This window comes from Entelurus aequoreus, linkage group LG11 (genome assembly GCF_033978785.1).
Source record: "Entelurus aequoreus isolate RoL-2023_Sb linkage group LG11, RoL_Eaeq_v1.1, whole genome shotgun sequence".
In the NCBI taxonomy this organism is placed as follows: Eukaryota; Metazoa; Chordata; class Actinopteri; order Syngnathiformes; family Syngnathidae; genus Entelurus; species Entelurus aequoreus.
This window is the reverse complement of record NC_084741.1, coordinates 58,054,250-58,081,645: the sequence shown is the minus strand read 5'-3', so window position 1 is coordinate 58,081,645 and position 27,396 is coordinate 58,054,250. Positions and strand designations below refer to the sequence as shown.

General features: G+C 41.0%; 1 protein-coding gene across 1 annotated transcript in view; it reads left to right on the top strand.

Moving 5' to 3' along the window:
* Positions 1 to 1,154: 1,154 nt before the first annotated feature.
* Positions 1,155 to 27,396, top strand: part of LOC133660279 (inhibitor of Bruton tyrosine kinase-like) — a 43,551-nt gene continuing 17,309 nt past the window's right edge. The window contains exons 1-20 of the mRNA XM_062063597.1: positions 1,155 to 1,304; positions 1,919 to 2,747; positions 2,918 to 3,014; positions 3,132 to 3,256; positions 14,024 to 14,134; positions 14,314 to 14,484; positions 14,751 to 14,868; positions 16,037 to 16,217; positions 16,755 to 16,878; positions 17,397 to 17,574; positions 19,826 to 19,979; positions 20,264 to 20,642; positions 20,780 to 21,030; positions 21,114 to 21,200; positions 21,287 to 21,369; positions 21,489 to 21,526; positions 21,623 to 21,719; positions 21,804 to 21,905; positions 23,079 to 23,196; positions 23,367 to 23,427. Coding sequence (XP_061919581.1) covers positions 2,424 to 2,747; positions 2,918 to 3,014; positions 3,132 to 3,256; positions 14,024 to 14,134; positions 14,314 to 14,484; positions 14,751 to 14,868; positions 16,037 to 16,217; positions 16,755 to 16,878; positions 17,397 to 17,574; positions 19,826 to 19,979; positions 20,264 to 20,642; positions 20,780 to 21,030; positions 21,114 to 21,200; positions 21,287 to 21,369; positions 21,489 to 21,526; positions 21,623 to 21,719; positions 21,804 to 21,905; positions 23,079 to 23,196; positions 23,367 to 23,427 — 2,799 coding nt within the window. The 5' untranslated portion in view covers positions 1,155 to 1,304; positions 1,919 to 2,423. The remainder of the gene's footprint in view (positions 1,305 to 1,918; positions 2,748 to 2,917; positions 3,015 to 3,131; positions 3,257 to 14,023; positions 14,135 to 14,313; positions 14,485 to 14,750; positions 14,869 to 16,036; positions 16,218 to 16,754; positions 16,879 to 17,396; positions 17,575 to 19,825; positions 19,980 to 20,263; positions 20,643 to 20,779; positions 21,031 to 21,113; positions 21,201 to 21,286; positions 21,370 to 21,488; positions 21,527 to 21,622; positions 21,720 to 21,803; positions 21,906 to 23,078; positions 23,197 to 23,366; positions 23,428 to 27,396) is intronic.

Sequence of the window (27,396 nt, the reverse complement as noted above, 5' to 3'; positions counted from 1 at the left end):
GTCTCCTCAGTTCCCAAACGTTTACTGAGTGTTGTTAAAAGGAAAGGCCATGTAACACAGTGGTAAAAATGCCCCTGTGCCAACTTTTTTGCAATGTGTTGCTGCCATTAAATTCTAAGTTATTGATTATTTGCACAAAAAAAAAAAAAAGTTTCTAAGTTCAAACATTAAATATCTTGTATTTGCAGTCTATTCAATTGAATATAAGTTGAAAAGGATTTGCAAATCATGGGCCCTGGCAATATGTTTGTCCTCAAAGTAAGACACCACTTTACATTTTGACATTTAAAAAAAAAAAACATTTCTGCAATGATATGGCCCTGAGATGAGGTGGCCACTTGTCCAGGGTGTATGCAGCTGGGATAGGCTCCAGCATCCCCCATGCGACCCCTAAAGGGACAAGCGGTAGAAAATAGATGGATTGATGGGCCCTGACAATATGTTTGTCCTCAAAGTAAGATGCCACTTTACATTTTGACATTTAAAAAAAAAAGTTTTTGCAATGATATGGCCCTGAGATGAGGTGGCGACTTGTCCAGGGTGTATGCAGCTGGGATAGGCTCCAGCATCCCCCTGCGACCCCTAAAGGGACAATCGGTAGAAAATAGATGGATGGATGGGCCCTGGCAATATGTTTGTCCTCAAAGTGAGATGCCACTTTACATTTTGACATTTAAAAAAATAATAATTCTGCAATGATATGGCCCTGAGATGAGGTGGCGACTTGTCCAGAGTGTATGCAGATGGGATAGGCTCCAGCACCCCCCTGCGACTCCGAGAGGGACAAGCGGTAGAAAATGGATGGATGGGTGGATGGACGGATGGGCCCTGGTAATATGTTTGTCCTCAAAGTAAGATGCCACTTTACATTTTGACATTTTTTCAAAAAAAAATTCTGCAATGATATGGCCCTGAGATGAGGTGGCGACTTGTCCAGGGTGTATGCAGCTGGGATAGGCTCCAACACCCCCCCTACGACAAGCAGTAGAAAAAACCTTACAATACACGTCATTTTATATTATACCAAGCATCCACTAAATTAAAAATAAAACATGCAGCATTCCCACACGTTGATCTGAGATCAACCCACCCCAAAAAAATCAACCAATAGGAGCGTTGAATGCACATACATCCACCAATCAAAAGTGTCGTTGTTAGGTGCTTTTTTTTAACCTAACGGGGAGGCAGGAACCCCGTCAAATTCATACTTCATATTTAAAAATATTTTTGTAACAATGCCACAGTGGATTAATATTGATGATACTATTAATATCATGACTTCTTCTTCGTTCATCTAGCGAAAGGTAAGAAATGAGTTGTCTTTGATAACGCTAGCTCGCGATGATGTGTCTTGTCAACCTAGCTCTGCTAATGCTTCAGTCGGCTAATGCTAACTCACGTTTATTATCCGAACACAGGTTACGAATGCGTTTCCACGAGTTATTAGTTGTTTACTCACGCATTTTATTTAGTAAGTTCATACAACAAACAAGTAGACGTATTAACGTTTACCCTTTGCCTTCTCTGCAGCTGTACTTTAATTTAACTTTCAAAGCGACCTAGCTTGCTATCATGTTAGCCAATGCTGTGGGTTACGTCCTCAACTATCACACCTTGGTGTTGGTTGCAAGTTGAATTCAATTACAAAAGCACCTCAATTTATTATTTCCAATGGTATCGTTAAATAACTTCGATGCAGCCTGCAATGAAAACCAACTGCTCAGAATTGTGTTACATATTCCTTATGCACAATCACTATTGTCAATAAGTCTTATCAACATGTTATTCCTGCTGTCCACCAGGCATGATCTCATTTGCACACATAAACTTTTATATTTACGAAAATACATATTTTAAAATGAGATAATGGTAGTTCTTTTGGTTTCTAACACGATCTATTTCTCAACTTTCCCCCAAGGTTTCCACTTCAATTATGGAGTTTTAAAGAAGCCAAGTGTGTGTTTTGAGGGGAAAGGGTGCCTTTCCCCTCAAGTTGATGGTTGGACTGATTGGTGAGAAGATTGTGGGAGGTCTTAAAGGTGTTGCCTTTTGTAAATTAACTTTAGAATAATAAAGGACAGAATATTTTTTTTTTTGCAAATATTGAATTGTACAGTTTTGTAAAAAACAAAAACAAAAAAAACAGGTAGTTTTGTTGTGACACAGTTGTATGAAGCAAGCTTCTTTTTGGCTTGTATTCACCATTTTCTTTGAAATGGTAGACTGATCAAGTCTTAGAGTCTCTGGGGTCGCTAGGGTGCGGTGGAACCTCAACACAGGCACAATTCTAGCGCTCCACAACCGTCCCAACCTTTGTTTTTCTTTAAGAGAGAAGCCTTATTTTAGTTTACTTTGCAGCAGTGTGTGTACTTGTGTGTTGACTTTTGGAAAGGCAGCAGGGTTTAGATTTGGGGTCGCTCAGGATGAGTCTGGCATTGCCGGACTGCACCCCAAAATGCCGCTCACTGCAGCATGCAAATGAAGCAGTAGCGGCAATAACGGGTGGCTCTGAGGGGCAGCTGAGGGTTTTCTTATCCTCGTACTGCCACAACGCTGCAGTTTTGCGGGACGAATTTGGTCGCACAGCGTTGCATCTGGCTGCCTCACTGGGGAAGAAGGCCTTACTGGAGTGGCTGCTGGAAAGTAAGAATGCTGACTTGAACGTAAAGGATCAGGAATCGGGCTGGACTGCCCTGCACCGCAGCGCCTTCTATGGACAAATTCACTGCCTCCTTTCCCTGGTCAAGGTACGTGTTCAAATGTCTCGTTTAGCCAGATCAACATTTTTTTTAAATAAATACTGTACATGACTATAACTAGCTTTTGTGGTGCCCCGAATGGGCTCAAAATGCTTTGAAGACAAATGGTGTGTTCTAATTTTTTCACTTGTGGAAGTTAACATGTGCTTTATTTCCAGCATGGTGGACTCCTCTCCACTCAGGATAAGGAAGGTTTATCTGTCTTGGACTTGACAATGAAAGACAGACCAGCTCATATTACATTTAGAAGCACAGGTATTGTACCTTTTGTACACATAATGTAACTACAACATTTTTGTTAACCTCCCCCAAGTTCTGGTAATATCAAATATAACTGTCTGGCATTTGAACGTGTTCTCTTTCCCGTTACAGACCCGACTGAGGTTTATATGTGGGGAAACAATACTAATTTCAGCCTTGGCCATGGTAATCAAGAGAGTCGACAGCACCCTGAGTTAGTGGATGCCTTTGCAAGGACTGGTGTTTACATCAAGCAGGTAGGACAACAGTATTCAACATCCACCATCAAGTAAATCCGCACTAAACGTCTCACATGTTTTCTGTGCAGTATGGACTATCTCACTAGTCCAATTATTCTGCTTCAACTCAGAACCCATACCGGCCTAACTATTATTTGAGACTTTCTTTTTCCAATTTGGAAATATGATACAATATACATCTTCGGTGATTTTTAAAAGCTTGAATGCAAAATTAGTTTTTTTCTGTACTGTACACACGGTCAGAATTATACACACAGGCTCTGTTCCATAATGTCCTTTAACCTGACAAGGCCCTGCCTCCTTCAATTATCGTAATTTCCGGGCTATAAAGCGCACCTAAACTTAAGGTGCACCCACATAATTTTTTACAAATTTAAATTTTGTACATATATTGGCCGCGCAAGAAGTAGCAGGAACACGGATCGACACATTAAAGGGAAACTTCGGTTTTTTTCAACCTGGGCCCTGTTTTCATAATTTTTTCTGTATATGTGAGTGCTGGATAAAACATTTTTTGAGGTCGCGCCAGTATTGAGCAGGGCAGGCAGCCTCCAGCCCAGCTAACGCTCGTACACAGGGCAACTGGCTCTCGTCAAAATTCGGCCTATAAACATGCATTTTTTTCACACTGACAGGCTCAGATAGTTACAATGAGTGTCCGACAACATACTAGAAAGGAGAAATTAACGTATGTCTCTACCTTTAGCTGGAGATCGCTGTTTTTTGCGAGCTGTGTCCAAATCTCACCACGCTACAAATCTCGTTCCGAAATCTCGCGATAACTCGCGACAAAACACCGGTGGAAAAACAGTTACCTGACTGAGGTGAAGAGAGCCATGACAGACAAACAAACAAACTTTTCTATAAAACTAAAATAACAGTCTTCGGTAATCCAACAGAAAATCACTTCAGTCATCTCTCTTCACCTCAGTCAGGTAACTGTTTTTCCACCGGTGTTTTGTCGCGAGTTATCGCGAGATTTCGGAACGAGATTTGTAGCGTGGTGAGATTTGGACACAGCTCGCAAAAAACAGCGATCTCCAGCTAAAGGTAGAGACATACGTTAATTTCTCCTTTCTAGTATGTTGTCGGACACTCATTGTAACTATCTGAGCCTGTCAGTGTGAAAAAAATGCATGTTTATAGGCCGAATTTTGACGAGAGCCAGTTGCCCTGTGTACGAGCGTTAGCTGGGCTGGAGGCTGCCTGCCCTGCTCAATACTGGCGCGACCTCAAAAAATGTTTTATCCAGCACTCACATATACAGAAAAAATTATGAAAACAGGGCCCAGGTTGAAAAAAACCGAAGTTTCCCTTTAAATATCTAAACAGGTGCTTGTGTTCATTCACAAAATTTACGAAAGACATATCTGTAACGTGACATGCATTAGCCTACCAAAAAGGTAATTCAACACAATTTTTTTCCTCCCCCTGCTGCACACTGAAACCGCTGAAGTCATCTTCGCAGCGCAGTGATCCACCACCACTATTTTTGTCCCATGCGGCGGCTGTTTCAATGTCTTGTTTGATAGCCTTTGATTTTGGGGCTGTGTGGTGTGTATTTTTTTGTGTTTTCTTAATGTTGAAGGTGAGTCCATTATGCAAATAAATGTCCAACTGTCCCAACAAGCTTGTTTTTTTCCATTGGCAGACTTCAATCAATCAATGTTTATTTATATAGCCCTAAATCACAAGTGTCTCAAAGGGCTGTACAAGCCACAACGACATCCTTGGTACAGAGCCCACATACGGGCAAGGAAAACTCACCCTAGTGGGACGTCAATGTGAATGACTATGAGAAACCTTGGAGAGGACCGCATATGTGGGTAACCCCTCCCCCCCCTCTAGGGGAGACAGAAAGCAATGGATGTCGAGTGGGTCTGACATAATATTGTGAAAGTCCAACACATCAGCGAAAGTCCAGTCCATAGTGGGGCCAGCAGGAACCATCCCGAGTGGAGACGGGTCAGCAGTGTAGAGATGTCCCCATCTGATGGACAGGATAGCGGTCCACCCCGGGTTGGGAGCAGAGTAGAAAAGAAAAGAAAAGAAAAGAAACGGCAGATCAACTGGTCTAAAAAGGGAGTCTATTTAAAGGCTAGAGTATACAAATGAGTTTTAAGATGAGACTTAAATGCTTCTACTGAGGTAGCATCTCTAACTTTTACCGGGAGGGCATTCCATAGTATTGGAGCCCGAATAGAAAACGCTCTATAGCCCGCAGACTTTTTTTGGGCTCTGGGAATCACTAATAAGCCGGAGTTCTTTGAACGCAGATTTCTTGCCGGGACATATGGTACAATACAATCGTCAAGATAGGCAGGAGCTTGACCGTGTAGTATTTTATACGTAAGTAGTAAAACCTTAAAGTCGCATCTTAGGTGCACAGGAAGCCAGTGCAAGTGAGCCAGTATAGGCGTAATATGATCAAACTTTCTTGTTTTTGTCAAAAGTCTAGCAGCCGCATTTTGTACCATCTGTAATCTTTTAATGCTAGACATAGGGAGGCCCGAAAATAAAACGTTACAGTAATCGAGACGAGATTTAACGAACGCATGGATAATGATCTCAGCATCGCTTGTGGACTAAATGGAACGAATTTTAGCGATATTACGGAGATGAAAGAAGGCCGTTTTAGTAACACTCTTAATGTGTGACTCAAACGAGAGAGTTGAGTCGAAGATAATACCCAGATTCTTTACCGAGTCGCGTTGTTTAATTGTTTGGTTGTCAAATGTTAAGGTGGTATTATTAAATAGATGTCGGTGTTGAGCAGGACCGATAATCAGCATTTCCGTTTTCTTAGCGTTGAGTTGCAAAAAGTTAGCGGACATCCATTGTTTAATTTCATTAAGACACGCCTCCAGCTGACTACAATCCGGCGTGTTGGTCAGCTTTAGGGGCATGTAGAGTTGGGTGTCATCAGCATAACAGTGAAAGCTAACACCGTATTTGCGTATGATGTCACCTAGCGGCAGCATGTAAATACTACAGAGTGCAGGGCCAAGAACCGAACCCTGGGGAACTCCGCACGTTACCTTAACATAGTCCGAGGTCACATTGTTATGGGAGACACACTGCATCCTGTCAGTAAGATAAGAGTTAAACCAAGACAAGGCTAAGTCTGTCATCCCAATACGCATTTTGATACGCTCTAATAAAATATTATGATCAACAGTATCGAAAGCGGCGCTAAGATCAAGAAGCAGCAACATAGATGAAGCATCAGAATCCATCGTTAGCAATAGATCATTAGTCATTTTTGCGAGGGCTGTCTCCGTAGAGTGATTTGCCCTGAAACCGGACTGAAAAGGTTCACAGAGATTGTTAGACGCTAAGTGTTCATTTAGCTGCTGTGCTACAATTTTTTCGAGGATTTTCGAGATAAACGGAAGGTGGGACACCGGCCGGTAGTTTACCAGGAGATCAGGATCGAGGTTAGGTCTTTTGAGTAGAGGATGAAAAACCGCTTTTTTGAATGCTAGGGGAACAGTGCCAGAGGAAAGTGATAAGTTTATAATATTTAACACTGATGGACCTAATAATACAAAAAGCTCCTTGATAAGTTTCCCAGGAAATGGGTCAAGTAAACATGTTGTTTGTTTTGTCCCATTTACACATTTTGACAATTCCTCCAATGTTATTTAATCAAAGAGAGAGAAACTATTTTGGAGGGCGGTATCCGTCGTATATACAGTCGTATTTGTGTTAATAGAACCCAGTTGTAGCTGAGATGCATTGTCTTTAATCTCTTTTCTAATTACTTCAATTTTCTTATTAAAGAAATTCATAAAGTCATCTGCTGAGTGGGTGGAGCTACTGGGAGGAGTCCCTTGTTGGGTTAGCGATGCTACTGTACTAAACAGAAATTTAGGATAATTTTTGTTGAGGTGGATGAGATTTGAGTAATATTTAGCTTTAGCTGAGGTAAGCATGCGTTTATAAGTTATTAAACTATCACACCATGCTTGATGGAAAACCTCAAGTTTAGTCGCACGCCATTTGCGTTCCAGCTTTCTACATGATAATTTCTGGGCTTTAGTTTCTTCTGTAAACCATGGGGTACGCCTTTTAGGGGCCCTTTTTAGCTTTAGCGGTGCTACACTGTCAATGGTGTCGCGCAGGGCGTCATTAAAGTTGTTAGTGAGGTTATCAATAGAGCCCACATAATTTGGGAATGGTGCCATTACCGAAGGCAGTAGGTCAGTAAGAGTCGTCGTCGTGGCAGCATTAATGTTGCGGCTGCTATAGTAGTTATTATTATTATTAGTTTGTTGACAATGAGTCAGAACTTCGAATTTTATAAGGTAATGATCGGACATTACTTTAGTGTACGGGAGTATCGTAACTTTAGAGGTGGTGACACCCCTGACAAGCACTAAATCTATCGTATTACCGTTGCGATGCGTGGGTTCATTTATTATTTGTGTAAGACCACAGCTATCAATTATAGTCTGGAGCGCCACGCATGGAGGGTCCGATGGGGTATTCATATGGATATTAAAGTCCTCCATTATGATTATATTGTCGGCGTGCGTCACTAGATCAGCAACAAACTCTGACAATTCACTGATGAAGTCCGAATAGGGCCCAGGGGGGCGGTAGATAACAGCCAGGTGGAGAGGCAGCGGTGTGACAAACCTCAAAGTGAGCACCTCAAACGAGTTATATTTATTATTTAGGTTAGGTGTAAGATTATAGTTTTCATTGTATATTAGTGCGACACCCCCTCCCCTTTTAAGAGGTCGGGCAACATGTGTATTGGTATAGTTAGGAGGAGATGCCTCATTTAGCGCAAAAAAATCGTCTGGTTTGAGCCAGGTCTCGGCGAGACCAACGACGTCAAGTTTGTTGTCTCTAATGACTTCATTAACTAATAACGTTTTGGAAGATAATGATCTTATGTTTAAAAAGCCCATATTATAGGTAGTGGGCTGTTTTGAGGATTGTTTGTTGAAATTATCCGAAGTAGCAATATTAATAATGTTGCGTTTATTATGCGTAGTGCACTTTAAATAGTTTCGACCATATCTAGGAATTGATACGACGGGGATATTCAGATTGTTTGCTTGATGTTGCGATAAACTGAACGCATCATAGTTAACTACCTCAGTACAATGTATGTCTGCCTCTGACACGGTCACAAAAGAAAAAACATTATGTGAGTTGTGTTTTATTCTAAGAGAATTGCTATGTGTGCAGGGATTATCCAGCCTGATGCCGGCTAGTTCTAGTTTAAATGGCTTCTTACCCGGAGACTCCACACTTCTTTGGTTAGCTTTTCTCTTTGTTGTTAGCCCCGCTCGGCATCCCCGCTTCTGCTTCCGCTCGCACCGCTTACGTCGTCTCCATTGGCGGTCACCGCTAGCACTTGACTCCGCTGCTACAAAGGCCGCTCGATGTAGCCCGCGAAGTATTCCCACTTAACAAAAATTGAGCTATTCAGCCACAATGACAGGAGATATGGTTTGGAGGAGGCTTTCAAAACTTAGAACAATGTACCTACTTAAAGGCCTACTGAAACCCACTACTACCGACCACGCAGTCTGATAGTTTATATATCAATGATGGAATCTTAACATTGCAACACATGCCAATACGGCCGGGATAACTTATAAAGTGCAATTTTAAATTTCCCGCCACACTTCCGGTTGAAAACTTTTTATTATGCTGACATATGCGTGTGACGTCACGAGGGCAAGGGAAGTATTTGGAGCCCGTAGAAAAAGCTCTGTTTTCATTTCATAATTCCACAGTATTCTGGACATCTGTGTTGGTGAATCTTTTGCAATTTGTTTAATGAACAATGGAGGCTGCAAAGAAGAACTTTGTAGGTGGGATCGTGTATTAGCGGCTGGCTGTAGCAACACAACAAGGACTACTTACCCTGATAGCAGACGCCTAGCCGATGCTAGCCGCCAAACCCACGGATGAAGTCCTTCGTCGCGCCGTCGATCGCTGGAACGCAGGTGAGCACGGCTGTTGAGGAGCAGATGAGGGCTGGCTGGCGTAGGTGGAGCGCTAATGTTTTTATCATAGCTCTGTGAGGTCCGGTTGCTAAGTTAGCCTTAGCGTCGTTAGCAACAGCATTGTTAAGCTTTACCAGGCTGAGAATTATTAACCGTGTAGTTACATGTACATGGTTTAATAGTATTGTTGATCTTCTGTCTATCCTTCCAGTCAGGGATTTATGTATTTTGTTTCTATCTGCATTTGAGAACGATGCTATCACGTTAGCTCAGTAGGTAAGTGTGTCACCGATGTATTGTCGTGGAGATAAAAGTCACTGTGAATGTCCATTTCGCGTGCTCGACTCTCATTTTCAAGAGGATATAGTATCCGAGGTGGTTTAAAATACAAATCCGTGATCCACAATAGAAAAAGGAGAGAGTGTGGAATCCAATGAGCCAGCTTGTACCTAAGTTACGGTCAGAGCGAAAAAAGATACGTCCTGCACTGCCTCTAGTTCTTCACTCTAAAGTTCCTCATCCACAAATCTTTCATCCTCGCTCAAATTAATGGGGTAATCGTCGCTTTGTCGCTCCGAATCTCTCTCGCTCCATTGTAAACAAAGAAAAATTGTGAGGAATATTACCTCCTGTGATGTCACGCTACTTCCGGTACAGGCAAGGCTTTTTTATCAGCGGGCAAAAGATGCAAACTTTATCGTCGATTTTCTCTACTAAATCCTTTCAGCAAAAATATGGCAATATCGCGCCTGTACCGGAAGTAGCGTGACGTCGCAGGTTGAAGGGCTCCTCACATTTCCTCATTGTTTACACCAGCAGCGAGAGCGATTCGGACCGAGAAAGTGACGATTACCCCATTAATTTGAGCGAGGATGAAAGATTCGTGGATGAGGTACGTGAGAGTGAAGGACTAGAGTGCAGTGCAGGACGTATCTTTTTTCGATCTGACCGTAACTTAGGTAAAAGGGCTCATTGGATTCCACACTTTCTCCTTTTTCTATTGTGGATCACGGATTTGTATTTTAAACCACCTCGGATACTATATCCTCTTGAAAATGAGAGTCGAGAACGCGAAATGGACATTCACAGTGACTTTTATCTCCACGACAATACATCGGTGAAGCACTTTAGCTACGGAGCTAACGTGATAGCATCGTGCTTAAATGCAGATAGAAACAAAAGAAATAAGCCCCTGACTGGAAGGATAGACAGAAGATCAACAATACTACTATCAGGAGACACCGAACCAAACACTGGACCTGTAACCACACGGTTAATGCTGTGCCGCCTGTCGAAGCCTAGCAATGCTGTTGCTAACGACGCCATTGAAGCTAACTTAGCTACGGGACCTCGTCAGAGCTATGATAAAAACATTAGTGCTCCACCTACGCCAGCCCTCATCTGCTCATCAACACCCGTGCTCATCGACGACGCGACGAAGGACTTCACCTGATCATCGATGCGGTCGGCGGCTAGCGTCGGATAGCGCGTCTGCTATCCAAGTCAAAGTCTTCCTGGTTGGGTTGCTGCAGCCAGCCGCTAATATACCGATCCCACCTACAGCTTTCTTCTTTGCAGTCTCCATTGTTCATTAAACAAATTGCAAAAGATTCACCAACACAGATGTCCAGAATACTGTGGAATTTTGCGATGAAAACAGCTGTTTGTATTGGTATACAATGTGTCCGAATACTTCCGTTTCAACCATCGATGTCACGCGCAAACGTCATCATACATAGACGTTTTCAACCGGAAGTTTCGCGGGAAATTTAAAATTGCACTTTATAAGTTAACCCGGCCGTACTGGCATGTGTTGCAATGTTAAGATTTCATCATTGATATATAAACTATCAGACTGCGTGGTCGGTAGTAGTAGGTTTCAGTAGGACTTTAAACATGGTGGTGGTAGCATCATGCTTTTCGGGTTTGCCAAGCAAGCCACGCCACCTTGGTACCCTAGCAAAACACTCTTTTGTTATGCAACTTGACATAAAGAAGCGAGTAGCAATTTCCTTAAAGTGCGAGCATGCTTCTTGGGGAATCCGCAGCCAGCAGTGGAGGAAATACTTGAGTTCCTGCTGATCTTTTTTTTTTATCCCCTTACAAAAACATAAATGATCCATCATTTTTATGATATTTTTGTTTAACAGAGCGAGAGAGAGAGACATCGTATAATCAAAAAATCAGAAAAGAAGCATTAAATAAAGTTTATATATTAATGTTGGCATCTAAACAGTAAATCTTTAGCTCAAAGTATTTCTTATACTAAAGTTCAGGTGTTGCGCACAGCTCAGAAGGTATTTAAAGGCCTACTGAAATGAATTTTTTTTATTTAAACGGGGATAGCAGATCTATTCTATGTGTCATACTTGATCATTTCGCGATATTGCCATATTTTTGCTGAAAGGATTTAGTATAGAACAACGACGATAAAGATTGCAACTTTTGGTATCTGATAAAAAAAAGGCTTGCCCCTACCGGAAGTAGCGTGACGTAGTCAGTTGAACATATACGCAAAGTTCCCTATTGTTTACAATGATGGCCGCATGAAGTGAGAGAGATTCGGACCGAGAAAGCGACAATTTCCCCATTAATTTGAGCGAGGATGAAAGATTTGTGGATGAGTAAAGTGCAAGTGAAGGACTAGTGGGGAGTTGAAGCTATTCAGATAGGGAAGATGCTGTGAGAGCCGGGGGTGACCTGATATTCAGCTGGGAATGACTACAACAGTAAATAAACAAGACATATATATACTCTATTAGCCACAACACAACCAGGCTTATATTTAATATGCCAAAAATTAATCCTGCATAAAAACACCTGCGTGTTTGTTACGCTAGCTCCTAGCTCCTCTGCTAGCTCCTAGCTCCATAGAACACGCCAATACAATTCAAACACCTGATCAACACACACAATCACTCAGCCCAAAAGACCGTTCACCTAACCCAAGGTTCATAAAGCTTATATATTTTTAAAAAGTTACGTACGTGACGCGCACATACGGTCAAGCTGTCAAATGTTTAGCAGCCAAGGCTGCATACTCACGGTACCTGATATTCAGCTGGGAATGACTACAACAGTAAATAAACACAAGACATATATATACTCTATTAGCCACAACACAACCAGGCTTATATTTAATATGCCACAAATTAATCCTGCATAAAAACACCTGCGTGTTTGTTATGCTAGCTCCTAGCTCCTATGCTAGCTCCTAGCTCCATAGAACACGCCAATACAATTCAAACACCTGATCAACACACACAATCACTCAGCCCAAAAGACCGTTCACCTAACCCAAGGTTCATAAAGCTTATATATTTTAAAAAAGTTACGTACATACGCCAAAAAAAGTTGCGCACATACGGTCAAGCGATCAAATGTTTAGAAGCCAAAGCTGCATACTCACAGTAGCACGTCTGCGTCTTTGTCATCCAAATCAAAGTAATCCTGGTAAGAGTCTGTGTTGTCCCAGTTCTCTACAGGCGTCTGTATCGAAGTCAAAAGTCCTCCTGGTTAGAGTCTCTGTTATCCGAGTTCTTCCATCTTGACTGCATCTTTCGGGAATGTAAACAAAGAAGCGCCGGCTGTGTACTGTTGTTGCTGACTACGTTCGAAAAATACGTCCATTTCGCACCGACAACTTTCTTCTTTGCTTGCTCAGCTTCCTTCTCCATAATGCAATGAACATGATTGCAACAGATTCACGAACACAGATGTCCAGAATACTGTGGAATTATGAAATGAAAACAGAGCTTTTTCGTATTGGCTTCAATGTGGAAGGCATACCCGTGTTCGCCGGGCTACGTCACACGCATACGTCATCCTCAGAGGCGTTTCGAACCGGAAGTTTAGCGGCAAATTTAAAATGTCACTTTATAAGTTAACCCGGCCGTATTGGCATGTGTTATAATGTTAAGATTTCATCATTGATATATAAACTATCAGACTGCGTGGTCGGTAGTAGTGGGTTTCAGTAGGCCTTTAAGTCCACTTCTTTCAGTCACAGGCCAAATATTGAAGGTTTTGAGGCTGCCGCTTGGTAACTTGAAGTTTCAGCTCTCTCCACAAATTTTCTGTGGGATTAAGGTTCGCAGAGGATCTTAATGTACGTTTTGAGCCACTTATTTGTTTCCGTGTTTTTTTTGTATCATTGTCATGCTATAAAACCAATCCACGACCCATTTTCTTGACTGGGGCCAAGGGGATGGGAAGATTTAAACACATGTTATTTTGGCACTGTTTAGAACAGAAAGCTGGTGTTTGTGTTGCAATTTTATGTACTGCTGTATTTGCTGGACAACATCATTTCACAAAGCCCATTAGGGTGCAGATAGGTCTGATTTCATGACCACACAGTGGCACTTGTGTCTTTTTAGTCAATACAGCAGGTGCCAGAGGTTAAATATTAATTCTACATTGGCATTGGTTTTAATTAAATGACCAACCATGGTGTGTGCATGTGTGTGACTGTCCACATTAATGTGATACTTGGGGAAACATCCCTGCGCTCTATTCAAGGTTTGAGGAGAGCCATGTATTAGTAATGATGTTTGCTTTTCCACTTGTGCAACTGCCTTTTTATTGGCATAGTGTTTTACTATCACGACAAGAGGCCTTGGCAGAAGAACATGGAAACATGATGGCAACATTTCCTTTTTCCAATAGGGTCAAATTATAATATCAAGTCTTAAGTCTGATTAAGCAGTCCAGTCAAGGTGTTCTCATTTTATTTAGAGCCTTCAAGCAGCAAAAGTAAAACTCAATAGCTAATAGGTGTCTTTATTTTTTTTAGGTGGTGCTATGCAAGTTCCATTCAGTGTTTCTGTCTCAAAAAGGTCAGGTATTCACATGTGGACATGGACAAGGAGGACGACTTGGCCATGGAGATGAACAGACTTATTTGGTGAGATGTGGCATGATTTTCGTAAATCTAGAAAAAAAAAAAATCTGTAAACAAGAAGGCCTGCTAGAAATTGCCTAATATGTCTGTCACTTTTCAACAAAGTTGCTGATGTGTTTTATTGCGAATAACTTGAATCTTAAACTCTTTCACTGTGTTTTTTTTCTTACCTCATTCTTCAGGTTCCTCGGATGGTGGAGGGTCTGATGTCCCACCACTGTTCTCAGGTGGCAGCAGCAAAAGACCACACTGTGGTGTTAACAGAAGAAGGTTATGTGTATGCTTTTGGCCTCAACACTTTCCACCAACTCGGCTTGGCTCCTCCCCCGGCCTCAGCGCATGTTCCTAAACAGGTAGGAAAAATGGGAGGAAGACACCCTTTTGCATTGGGGTTAATTAAAGCCTTGGATATCAATTAAATGCATGTTCATTTAACGGAAAAATCTGGTCCCGATTGGATTTTTTTAAGTTTACCCCCTAACAAGGATATGTCCAGTTCATCATTGTACAATTATATTTTATATTTTGTTTGTCTCTGCAAACTCCTTTATTGTCATTATAACTATGGAAAAAAATCTGTACTGTTCTTACGTGTCTGGATGTTTTGCACATGCTGTAGGTGTTTTCCAAAACACTGAAAGGGAGGACAATTATTGGAGTGGCAGCAGGAAGGTTCCACACAGTGCTATGGACCAGGGAGGCGGTTTATACAGTGGGACTCAATGGAGGGCAGCTTGGTAAGACATGTATAGCTCCTGTTAATTGTATTAGTTAACAATTAATATTTACTTGTCTGTCCCCAAACATAGTTAAAACCAGTGATGGGCAAGACACTTGGAAAATATAGCAAGCTAAGCTACAAGTTACTCTCGATTAAATGTAGCTAAGCTACAGAGGAAGCTATCCCCGAAGAATGGTAGCAAGCTACAAGGCAAAAGTAGCTTGCTACATCAAAGCTACATTTAACTGCATTTATATCTATAGGCTACATGTATAATATCAATATTAATGTAACATACACTGTTTAGTCTCCTTTACTTGGCGCAGATCATCATGTTGCTTCCTCCACTTCCGCACCATAGATTCGTTAATGTTAAATTCTCTCGCTGCTGCTCTATTCCCGTGTTCTATTGCGTGACTGATCGCCTTGAGTTTAAACTCTGCGTCGTAAGCGTGTCTCTTAATAGGAGCCGTTTTGGGTCTTTACATAAAGTTTAGGTCTCACAACTACGGTAAGCAGCCGCCAACTTCATTTTCCCCCGTAGAAGAAGAAGCGCCTCTTTTTCTACGGTAAGCAGCCGCCAACTTCATTTTCCGTAGAAGAAGAAGAAGAAGATATTGGTCCTTATATATGGACCAATATTGAGCCACAACAGGTCTCGCAACTACGGTAACTACGCCGACTTCATTTTCCCCCTTTTACGGCTGCTTACCGTAGAAGAAGAAGCGCTTCTTCTTCAACGGGGGAAAATGAAGTCGGCGGCTTTTTACCGTAGAAGAAGAAGCGCTTATTATTCTACGGTAAGCAGCCGCCAACTTCATTTTCCGTAGAAGAAGAAGAAGCGCTTCTTCTTCGTAGTTACCGTAGTTGCGAGACCTGTTGTGGCTCAATATTGGTCCATATATAAGGCACACCGGATTATAAGGCGCACTGTCAGCTTTTGAAGAAATTGGAGGTTTTTAGGTGCGCCTTATAGTACGGAAAATACGGTACTCATTAAAAAAGTAGCTAAGCTACTGGAAAATGTAGTTAAACTACGTAGTTTAGCTACATGTAGCTTGCTACTGCCCATCACTGGTTAAAACACCATAATCTAGGATACCGTGTAATGAGCATATTACTATGATAGAGTTCTCATCATAATTCAGATTGCATTAATGCATGGTATTAAACTTGGTTTTCAGGTTACTTGTTGGATCCTAATGGAGAGAAGTATGTAACAACTCCTCGGCAAGTATCAGCTCTGTACCACAAGGATATTACCATAGCAATGGCTGCCGCTGGTGATGGAGCGACTGTGATCGTGACATCAAAGGGGGATATCTACCTGTTGGCTGAATACCAGTGTAAAAAAATTGCTTCAAGGTAATGAAACACATTAAAATACTTAACATAGTCAGTGGTTGGTCTTGATTAAAACACCATTTTGTTTGTTGATCTTTCTGTGTGGAGTTTGCATGTTCTCCCCGTGACTGCGGGGATTCCCTACGGGTACTCCGGCTTCCTCCCACCTCCAAAGACATGCACCTGGGGATAGGTTGATTGGCAACACTAAATTTGCCCTAGTGTGTGAATGTGAGTGTGAATGTTGTCTGTCTATCTGTGTTGGCCTTGTGATGAGGTGGCGACTTGTCCCCGCCTTCCGCCCGAATGCAGCTGAGATAGGCTCCTGCACGCCCCGCGACCCCGAAAGGGACAAGCGTTAGAAAATGGATGGATGGATGTAGAGATATTAATTTAACATACACAGGCCAGTTTGCACTTCTTGCTCTTTGTTTATTTTGATAACACACCCTTTACACACTAGTCATTTTTGTGTTTGTGTGAAAACCATATGTATTGAAATATTAATTGTCCGTGTTTTAAGATCCTGATGGTTGCGTGGTCCTTTGTCCCAATCAGGCAGCTGAACATCAAAAAGGTCCTTGTCAGTGGTGGCAGTCTGGACCATTGTGTGAATGCACAGATTCTAAGTGAGGGAGGGGGAGAGAAAGTGTCCATCTTGGCTTTAGATGAAGCCGGTCGGGTAAGTGCAGCCAAAAACCCCTGCAAAAATAGCTTAATAACTGAAATAAACATGCAAACACTCTTGGTATTATTGAATATCATATATTGTTTTTTACACACAGGTAGTCTGAATTTGGAAAATGTAAGCTCATGGGGAACTTATAATTATGAAGTCAAACATTTCAAATGTTATTTGAAATTAAAGGGTCCATATTATCAAGGGGGACATATACATATTGCTGCCTACTTATCATAATGGCTGCAAAATATAAATCCAGCAGTAAGTGCTCCTGCTAATTACAGCTTTGACAAGTTGAAGTGACATGTTTGGCCAAATATGTTGGACATAAATATGTAGTGTACAGAGAATGTAGAACATTACTTTCTACCACTGGTTTGTTTTTGCTGTTATCTAACCTTTGGTGCATAGTATACAGTTATACAATCATGACCAGTCATATGGAGTCTTACAGATGGAAATGAATTGAGTAACTCACCTCAAATTCTGTCTGTCCTCTATTTTTGCATCGCTTTCAGGTGTTTTGCTGGCGCTCCTCAGGTAGCTCGATGAGACTCTGCCGGTGGGCGTATGGGCGCCAGGTTTTCATGTCGGACATCGCTCTCAGCAAAAACGGCATGATGTTTGTGACTCAGGAGGGTGAGGGTTTCAGTGGTGTGTGGGCTGGAGAATATAAGAAGTACAGAGAGAAAAAAGGTATGTGGTGGTATTGGTGATAAAGATTAAGTCTATTGAGCAAGTAGTATTAGCTTAATATTCTCATTTTAATACAGAAAAGATCTTAAAAAAAGTTTGAATATGAAAAGCGTCAATATTTTTTTTAATGCAGTAATTCATGCAAAAGGAAGGTATTGTGTGCATAGAAATTAATGTACTTTTCAGCAGTCAGTAATTTCTGTTTAAAATATATATTTTTTAATTATCTAATGCAATTAAAATGTTCTGAGACAAAGTACATTTTGGACCTGTAAGCCATTATCAGAATTGCAAGAAATAAAGGCTTGAAATATTCCACTTAATGATTCTACATAATATATGGGTTTCTCTTTCTGAAATGAGTGACAACAAATATTAGTCTTTATTATTATATTCATATTTTTGTTTTATATGTACAGTACCTGTATTAAGGGGGAACGGCACTTTTTAGGAATTTTGCCTATCGTTCACAATCGTTATGAGAGACAAGACAAAAGGTTTTTAATTTTTTTGCATTCTTACATGAAATATCGTCTCGTTCTAGGCGGCTAGCGATGCAGCTAATGGAAGCAATCACTGCTACCTCTAAATCACTTTAAAAATGTATTCAAAAACCGCCCGAACAATACTTAATTTACATTCTGTAACCTGTATAATAACCAAACTTTACTAATCTAGCGTACTAACACATTGGCGTGCTACGGTATTAGCCATGAGCTAGCTACGGCAAGTGATAAGCTAGCTTTTACACCACCAGCTGAATCGCATTTGAGTTTATAGGACATCAATCTGTACTGACTGAAAAACATGAACAATCATATTACAGTATCTGTGAAGTGTTAGCCCACATTTCATGTTTTGTTTGTTCACATCCAGCTAGACAGTATATCTACTGTAGTTGTAGTAATAGGCTCGGTGTGCTGCATGTATCATGATCAATATGAAAGTGACTCACTTGATAGACAGTTGTGTGTTTGGTCCAGCAGGCCGGGGAAGTTTTTTTAAATTGACTTTGGGTACGCATGCCATTTACGACGAAATAGCTTGGCTCCAAGTTCCGCATTTAAAGCGTCAAAGCCACGCCGACCTCACTCTCTCGGCTTCCGTCTGCTCCAACATTTCACGTTTGAAGGAGTAGTTCATACTCTGTATTTTCAGCTTCAAAAAGATCAGGTTGTGAATCGCGTGTTTTCTAATCATGGCAGTAGGAACTCAATTTGTTGACGGAAGTCTGAAGTGCGCTGCTATGAAAACAGAAATAAATGCACTGAAGAAATTAGTTCCGGCAATGCTTAAAATGACCAAAATACGGTAAATATTGTACATATTACAGTTCGGTTTCATAATACACCTTATGGTGCAATCTGGACACATCATCAGTGATTCTCCCGGGGTCATAGGGTGTTTCGGGTCTTAATCAAACACCCTCTCCCGGGCGACCCAGCCGAGGGTGATCAGTCCCTCGACTTGCGTCCAGGTAGCGCTCCACGCCACGCGTCCCCCCTCTGACGGTCTGCCCCGGGGTTGCGCCGGTGGTGCTTGAAGGTTCCAGGCACTGTGGGGAATGTCCGGGCCTGGGTCCTCCTCCGTCTCATCAGGGCCGTACAAGGTACTGGCCCTGTGCGTTGCACCACGGGTTTCCTCAGGCAGCCTATCTTGATCTTGTGTGTCTTCAGGGTTTTTCGCAGCGTTATATGGGTGCTCCCTTGCAGGAGCTGCAGCTTGGGATGCTACCCCTCCCTTCCCCGGTTGCCGTCTTTCCGGGCTGTCAACTGTCTCTCCAGTTGTCACCACTCTTTCGGGGTTGTCATCCAGCCTCTTCTAGGAAGTCAATGGCGATGCCATACTGGATCGGTTTCATAATACACCTTACGGTGCAACCTGGACACATCATCAGTGATTCCCCCGGGGTCATAGGGTGTTTCGGGTCTTAATCAAACACCCTTTCCCATATTGTTATGAACGTGTCTGTTACTACATTATGTATATACTTGCAATGTGTATATAAAATGTTGTTTTAGAGGGCTTTGACGGCTAGAACAGTGACTCCCATTAGCCACATCTTCCAATCGTTTTTAATCATCTTTAAAATAAAACAAAATTTAAAAAATGACGTGTGTTCTTGCCACTCATGATTGTGAACGATAGGCAAAATTTAAAAAAAAGTGCAGTTCCCCTTTAACTGTATACAGTATAGTAGTGCCAGCAGATGTGATATTCTTCACAATACATACATGTATTCTTTTAACAGAGACCAATGTGGAGGTTTGTGGACATTCAGATGTTCGCACAATGTTTCAGCGAATTCGTCTGGAGAAGCTCCCATACATTCATAGAGCTGTCAGCATCACCATGGACTCCAATGGCCGAAATTTTGGATTGCTCCAGGTTGATCCCAAAGCAAGGTGCGTTGTTTTTATTGCATCAAGGTGATAAATACTCAACCCAAGTTTGAGAAGTTCAATAGAAAGTTGGAGGAGGGGCTAATCAAAGTGAACCATTATGTTTTTAGCAAAGAAAAAAACAAACAAATGCATTTCCCCCTCGCCACCTACTTACGTGAAATAGTCTATTATAATGTATTACTGATTGGGATAAAATTGAATGTTGGAGTTCATATGACGAAATAAATGTTAAACCATTTAAAAAACAGCAATCTTGACACTGTAAATTGCTTCTTTCCTTCCAGTTTATATGAGATTCCTAGCATTTCTCCATCCTCCTTTACCACACACTTTCGGAGACTTCTGGAAGAAGCGGACGAAATGGATAGCATTCACGATGTGACCCTCCAGGCGAGTGATCGAACATTTCCGGCTCACAAATATATCCTGTCAATGAGGTCAGAGTTCTTCCGGAAACTGTTTATGTCTGAGTGTTGTGGGGTTGACGAAGACCTTGAAGTTAAGAAGAGTGAAGATGCAGTAGGCTGCGACCTACTGATTTTGGAAAAGATTCCACCTGACATGCTGGAGTATGCCTTGCACTTCATCTACACTGATTCCTGTGAGCTACTGGTGCATGGGGCCCGACCAAGATGCTCAGGAACCCTGACTGAACAAATCCTGGTATAACAAATGATTCATGGAATTAATATTTTTTCAATCTTTATCACTTATATTCACCATTGATTGATTTCTAGAACATGTAATTTTCTTGTATACTTCTATGTGTGTGTTGTCTTATTAACTCTTGTTTTGGCTAGGATTCAGAAGAGACGCTTATCAGCAACCTGCAGGAATTGGGCCTTAGGGGTCGCTCGGCACTGGAAGTATATCACTCCCTTCCACCTGCAGCTAGAGGAGATGGTGATAATGCCACAAGCAAGGGCTACAAGCCCGGCAAGAAAGTGAAAGGAGGCAAAGGTGACAAGGGTGCTAATGAGGGAGCGTACAATCCAGTCAAAGCTTTACATGGTGTCGCCAAGAAGCTTGGCTTGCGCAGCCTGTCTGCACGGTGAGTTTGACATGTACTCTAAAGCGGACAAAACAGTTAGGTTTTTTTATTGCTGTAATTATTATTATTATTTTTTTTGACAGACTTGATGGTGTCAAATATGAAGGGGGGAAAATCAATGTTGTACATAAGAAAAATGGCAACAAACATAAATTCAACCAAAAGAAGGGGTAGGTAACACAAATTCATTGGTAACAAAATTAATACATTTCTAAATGTAAAAAAGGACATCCTCCTATTTGCATTTGTATTACAGTTCCTACCTGTGTGATGTTACTCTAAAGTCACAAGATGGGAAAGAGTTTCCTTGTCATAAAAGTGTCCTCTGTGCAAGACAAGGTAGGAGCCCAACTAAATGACAAACAGAAGTTAATGGCACTGTGCTACTGTTTATACATTTAAAAGTTGTATTTAACCAATTACTAAAATGTTCTGTTTTTATGTGTCAATTTGTACAGAGTACTTCCACAGTATGCTTGGCAACCCCTGGATTGAGGTATGTTTATTTGTACCTTTTTTCAATTACCCTGTCAATGTCCTGAAAATGCTGTCATCCTTAGTCCTAGACTTTATCTTATTTTGCCTTCCTCAGGCTACTTCCTGTACTGCACTTGAGATGCCCACCAGCGCAGAGATTCTGCAGGTCATTCTCGAGTATATTTACACAGATGAGTCCCCCACCATACGAGGTAGCTTCAATAACTGATTTATATTACATTATTTAATTATTATTAAAGTTAGGAACTTGCTATTGTCCTACTTTTCCACTACAGACTCTTTGGATGTGGCCTTTGTGTGCAACGTACTTGTTGCAGCTGATCAGCTGCTAATTCCACGATTGAAGGAAATGTGCGAGGTCGTCATCACAGAGAACTGTATGTCACCTGTTAATTTTTCCTTTCATACTTTTTTGCTAACATCAATAGCCTCACCCTTTCTCTGCCTCCCCTAACTCAATTTGCATTGTTGGCCGTAAAATAGGGCAAAAAAGTTTTTAAAATTTCAAAGCAAAAATGTTTAGAATTACGAATATTTTTTTTTCTGTTGCTTCCTTTTGTAATCTTCTGAAATTGTGCAAACCAAATTGAGCAGTCTGAGTGTTTTTAGAGAAGGAATGACAGGGAACCACAACAGCATTTGCTGTTGAAAAGTGATACATGCTTGATGTCAGACTATCCAGAAGTAATTTACTCGCTACATATTAGGGTATTCCCCATCGGCCCGGTATTAGCAAAAATAAGTATCGGATTATATCGATTCACATCTAAAATCGCCAATAAGTGCTCCAATATTAGCAGTCCTGCAGCGCTTTTACTTGTGCAAAGCTTGACAGCCAGCCACCTGCTAAATGTCCTCCAATTAAAACACTAGGTTGGTCTGTTCTTGTATTTCTGTAAAGTTATTTACAAAAGGTAAACCTGGTATGGTATCAAATAACTATTGTTGCATATTGCTTACAGATACAAAGTCTCCAAGGCAGAAGCGTAGTAGAAAGTATTCAGTAACAAACATGTCCGCATCATTTAACTTACTGTCATGAGCTTAATTTAATGAATTAATTTGGCCCCTCGGTGTTGCCAAAAAAGCAATTACTACTTCACCTGTACTTAAATCAAGCTTTTCTAATATTTTCTGTTACATGCCCCAGAGGAAGAAGAAAATATTTTGTGCCTCTCCACTTTCCACCGGGACTATAAATAGTATAATTTTCTATAAAATTGGCATAACTATACCCCTGCATAACATTGTCATTCCTCGTCTCTCATTGTGGTTACAGTGAAGCCAAGTGCTACATATGTGTCCTCATACAGCAAAAAAAGCATGTTCCTTGAAGTCACATGTCACCCCCCCACAATTCACTTTTTATTGCTTTTTGAGTTGATAACTAGTTAATGTTGCTAAAAACTTGTCATTTGACCTAAAAAATTGTCGTTTTCACTTTAATACAAGGCAGTGCTTGGAAAACGGTGGGAAAAAGATGGGTAGCCTTATAATTTAGGTTTATACATTAAATATCAATAGGCCGCTAATTCCTTTGCTTTTTCCAGTTACTCTGAAAAATGCGGCAGAGCTGCTGGAGTTTGCCACAATGTACAACGCAGATCAACTTAGACTCTCGTGCTTTCAATTCGTCGGGCTCAACATGGCTGCAGTTCTAGAGTCAAAGTGAGAACCAAGATTGATACATGTGCATTGACTTTAAAAGATGTTGTAAATTGATGTTGATAAATAGTATTTAGAGTTAATAAAAGTTACTGTAGGTTGACAAATTACATTTAATAATTAATACGTATATGTTTGCATGCTCTGTCTCTTCTCCTCTATGTTCCTTTCAGATCACTGGACAATCTTAGTGATGAAGTGCTTATAGAACTTTCTGTGGCCTACAGGAAAATGGTAAGAGTCATTGACCCTTTGTAGCTAGCGTCCTGTATAAAGTATATCAATCAATCAATCAATGTTTATTTATATAGCCCTAAATCACAAGTGTCTCAAAGGGCTGTACAAGCCACAACGACATCCTCGGTACAGAGCCCACATACGGGCAAGGAAAACTCACCCTAGTGGGACGTCAATGTGAATGACTATGAGAAACCTTGGAGAGGACCGCATATGGGGGTAACCCCCCCTTCTAGGGGAGACCGAAAGCAATGGATGTCGAGTGGGTCTGACATAATATTGTGAAAGTCCAACACATCAGCGAAAGTCCAGTCCATAGTGGGGCCAGCAGGAACCATCCCGAGCGGAGACGGGTCAGCAGCGTAGAGATGTCCCCATCCGATGCACAGGCTAGCGGTCCACCCCGGGTTGGGAGCAGAGTAGAAAAGAAAAGAAAAGAAACGGCAGATCAACTGGTCTAAAAAGGGAGTCTATTTAAAGGCTAGAGTATACAAATGAGTTTTAAGATGAGACTTAAATGCTTCTACTGAGGTAGCATCTCTAACTTTTACCGGGAGGGCATTCCATAGTATTGGAGCCCGAATAGAAAACGCTCTATAGCCCGCAGACTTTTTTTGGGCTCTGGGAATCACTAATAAGCCGGAGTTCTTTGAACGCAGATTTCTTGCCGGGACATATGGTACAATACAATCGTCAAGATAGGCAGGAGCTTGACCGTGTAGTATTTTATACGTAAGTAGTAAAACCTTAAAGTCGCATCTTAGGTGCACAGGAAGCCAGTGCAAGTGAGCCAGTATAGGCGTAATATGATCACATTTTCTTGTTTTTGTCAAAAGTCTAGCAGCCGCATTTTGTACCAACTGTAATCTTTTAATGCTAGACATAGGGAGGCCCGAAAATAAAACGTTACAGTAATCGAGACGAGATGTAACGAACGCATGGAGAATGATCTTAGCATCGCTTGTGGACTAAATGGAACGGATTTTAGCGATATTACGGAGATGAAAGAAGGCCGTTTTAGTAACACTCTTAATGTGTGACTCAAACGAGAGAGTTGGGTCGAAGATAATACCCAGATTCTTTACCGAGTCGCCTTGTTTAATTGTTTGGTTGTCAAATGTTAAGGTGGTATTATTAAATAGATGTCGGTGTTGAGCAGGACCGATAATCAGCATTTCCGTTTTCTTAGCGTTGAGTTGCAAAAAGTTAGCGGACATCCATTGTTTAATTTCATTAAGACACGCCTCCAGCTGACTACAATCCGGCGTGTTGGTCAGCTTTAGGGGCATGTAGAGTTGGGTGTCATCAGCATAACAGTGAAAGCTAACACCGTATTTGCGTATGATGTCACCTAGCGGCAGCATGTAAATACTAAAGAGTGCAGGGCCAAGAACCGAACCCTGGGGAACTCCGCACGTTACCTTAACATAGTCCGAGGTCACATTGTTATGGGAGACACACTGCATCCTGTCAGTAAGATAAGAGTTAAACCAAGACAAGGCTAAGTCTGACATCCCAATACGCGTTTTGATACGCTGTAATAAAATATTATGATCAACAGTATCGAAAGCGGCGCTAAGATCAAGAAGCAGCAACATAGATGACGCATCAGAATCCATCGTTAGCAATAGATCATTAGTCATTTTTGCGAGGGCTGTCTCCGTAGAGTGATTTGCCCTGAAACCGGATTGAAAAGGTTCACAGAGATTGTTAGACGCTAAGTGTTCATTTAGCTGCTGTGCGACAATTTTTTCGAGGATTTTCGAGATAAACGGAAGGTGGGACACCGGCCGGTAGTTTACCAAGAGATCAGGATCGAGGTTAGGTCTTTTGAGTAGAGGATGAATAACCGCTTTTTTGAATGCTAGGGGAACAGTGCCAGAGGAAAGTGATAAGTTTATAATATTTAACACTGATGGACCTAATAATACAAAAAGCTCCTTGATAAGTTTCCCAGGAATTGGGTCAAGTAAACATGTTGTTTGTTTTGTCCCATTTACACATTTTAACAATTCCTCCAATGTTATTTCATCAAAGAGAGAGAAACTATTTTGGAGGGCAGTGTCCGTCGTATATACAGTCGTTTCTGTGTTAATAGAACCCAGTTGTAGCTGAGATGCATTGTCTTTAATCTCTTTTCTAATGACTTCAATTTTCTTATTAAAGAAATTCATAAAGTCATCTGCTGAGTGGGTGGAGCTACTGGGAGGAGTCCCTTGTTGGGTTAGCGATGCTACTGTACTAAACAAAAATTTAGGATCAATGATAATGTAATATGTAATATAATGTATTGCATGCTTTTTGTGCACTTTTGTTTTGTTTTAAGAGTTTACATTCTCACATTACTCTTTGAAACTTAGTAATGCAGCTGTTTCTGCAAGATAATTTTTAGCATTGTCGTGTGTATTTTCTGTAATTATATATGGATTCTCGCATCAGATGATAACTACTACGTATTGTCTTTTTTGACTTTTTGTTGCTTTATTCTTGCATAAAAATTTTTTAAAATTGTATTTATTTTTATAAATTAATCAGTCCAACAAAATAATACACAATAATATTCCAATTCCGAAACCAAACCCGGTCCACCACATTCAGATTAGCAATCAACAGAACAATTGAGAGGACACACAAGCATGACACAAAACAATCTAAAAGTACTGAAACAAAAATTAACATCAACAACAGTATCAATATTAATATGAATTCCTACATAGCAGTCAGTGTTTCCCACACATTCATTTATTTGTTGCGGCCCGCCACGAAAGAATTAAGGCCGCCACAAATAGATTTTTTTTTATTTGTTATTTTTATTGTATTTTTTGTCCTGTCCAGCTTCTCAGGCAAATCATATAGTTGATGTAGATGCCCATATCGGCTGTTCAGATTTACTTTACAAAAGAGAAGTGTAGGATCAAGATTTTTGAAGCTCTTTGTTCAGTGGATCAGATGTTTGATGAAGCTCTGTGTCTATCTACCACCACTACTGTTTTCTGTTTATTTGTTACTGACTGTGGCAGGACACCTCTGCCTCTGTTTCACTTTATGTTGCTGGTAAATAATGTGATTGTAGTAGTAGGCTAAAGTTAAATTATTTAGTATGCACTAATTAAAGGGGCAGAGCTTTAAGAGACATTTTAGCTTTTATATTTTTATAACATATTTTTTGTAAGAACCACAATTAATACATATATTTCAGTGAATAACTTATTGTTCAAATCTGTATATAAATAGATAGATAGATAGTACTTTATTGATTCCTTCGGGAGAGTTCCCTCAGGAAAATTTAAATTCCAGCTGCAGTGTACACAATTGTAAAAAGTAAATAATGGGGGTATAAATGGAGACAAAATAGAAAATATTACAATAGAATAAAAATAAAAAGCAACGATGAGAATAAAAATATAACAGTAAAATAAGAATATAACAAGAGAAACTAGGCAGTAGTGACCATGTTATGAAAAAGTATTTCACTGTTATTGTTTTGCATCCCCTGTCATCCTAGTACCCCCCCTCCCCCCAGAAAGGAGTTGTACAGTCTAATGGCGTGTGGGACAAAGGAGTTTTTGAGTCTATTAGTCCTGCACTTGGGATGAAGCAGTCTAGCACTAAACAGGCTCCTCTGGCTACTGACAACGGTATGCAGAGGGTGACTGGCATCATCCAGGATGCTCACTAGTTTTTCCACAGTCCTCTTCTCTGCCACCGTCACCAGTGAGTCCAGTTTTATTCCGATCGTAGAACCGGCCCGCCTGATGAGTTTCTCCAGTCTGGAGCTGTCCTTCTTAGATATGCTGCCCCCCCAGCACACTACGATGTAGTACAGAACACTGGCAACCACAGACTGGTAGTACATCCACAAGAGTTTTTTTTACAGATGTTGAAGGAGTGCAGCCTCCTCAGGAAGTACAGCCTGCTCTGTCCTTTCCTGTACAAGTGGTCTGTGTTAACAGCCCAGTCCAGCTT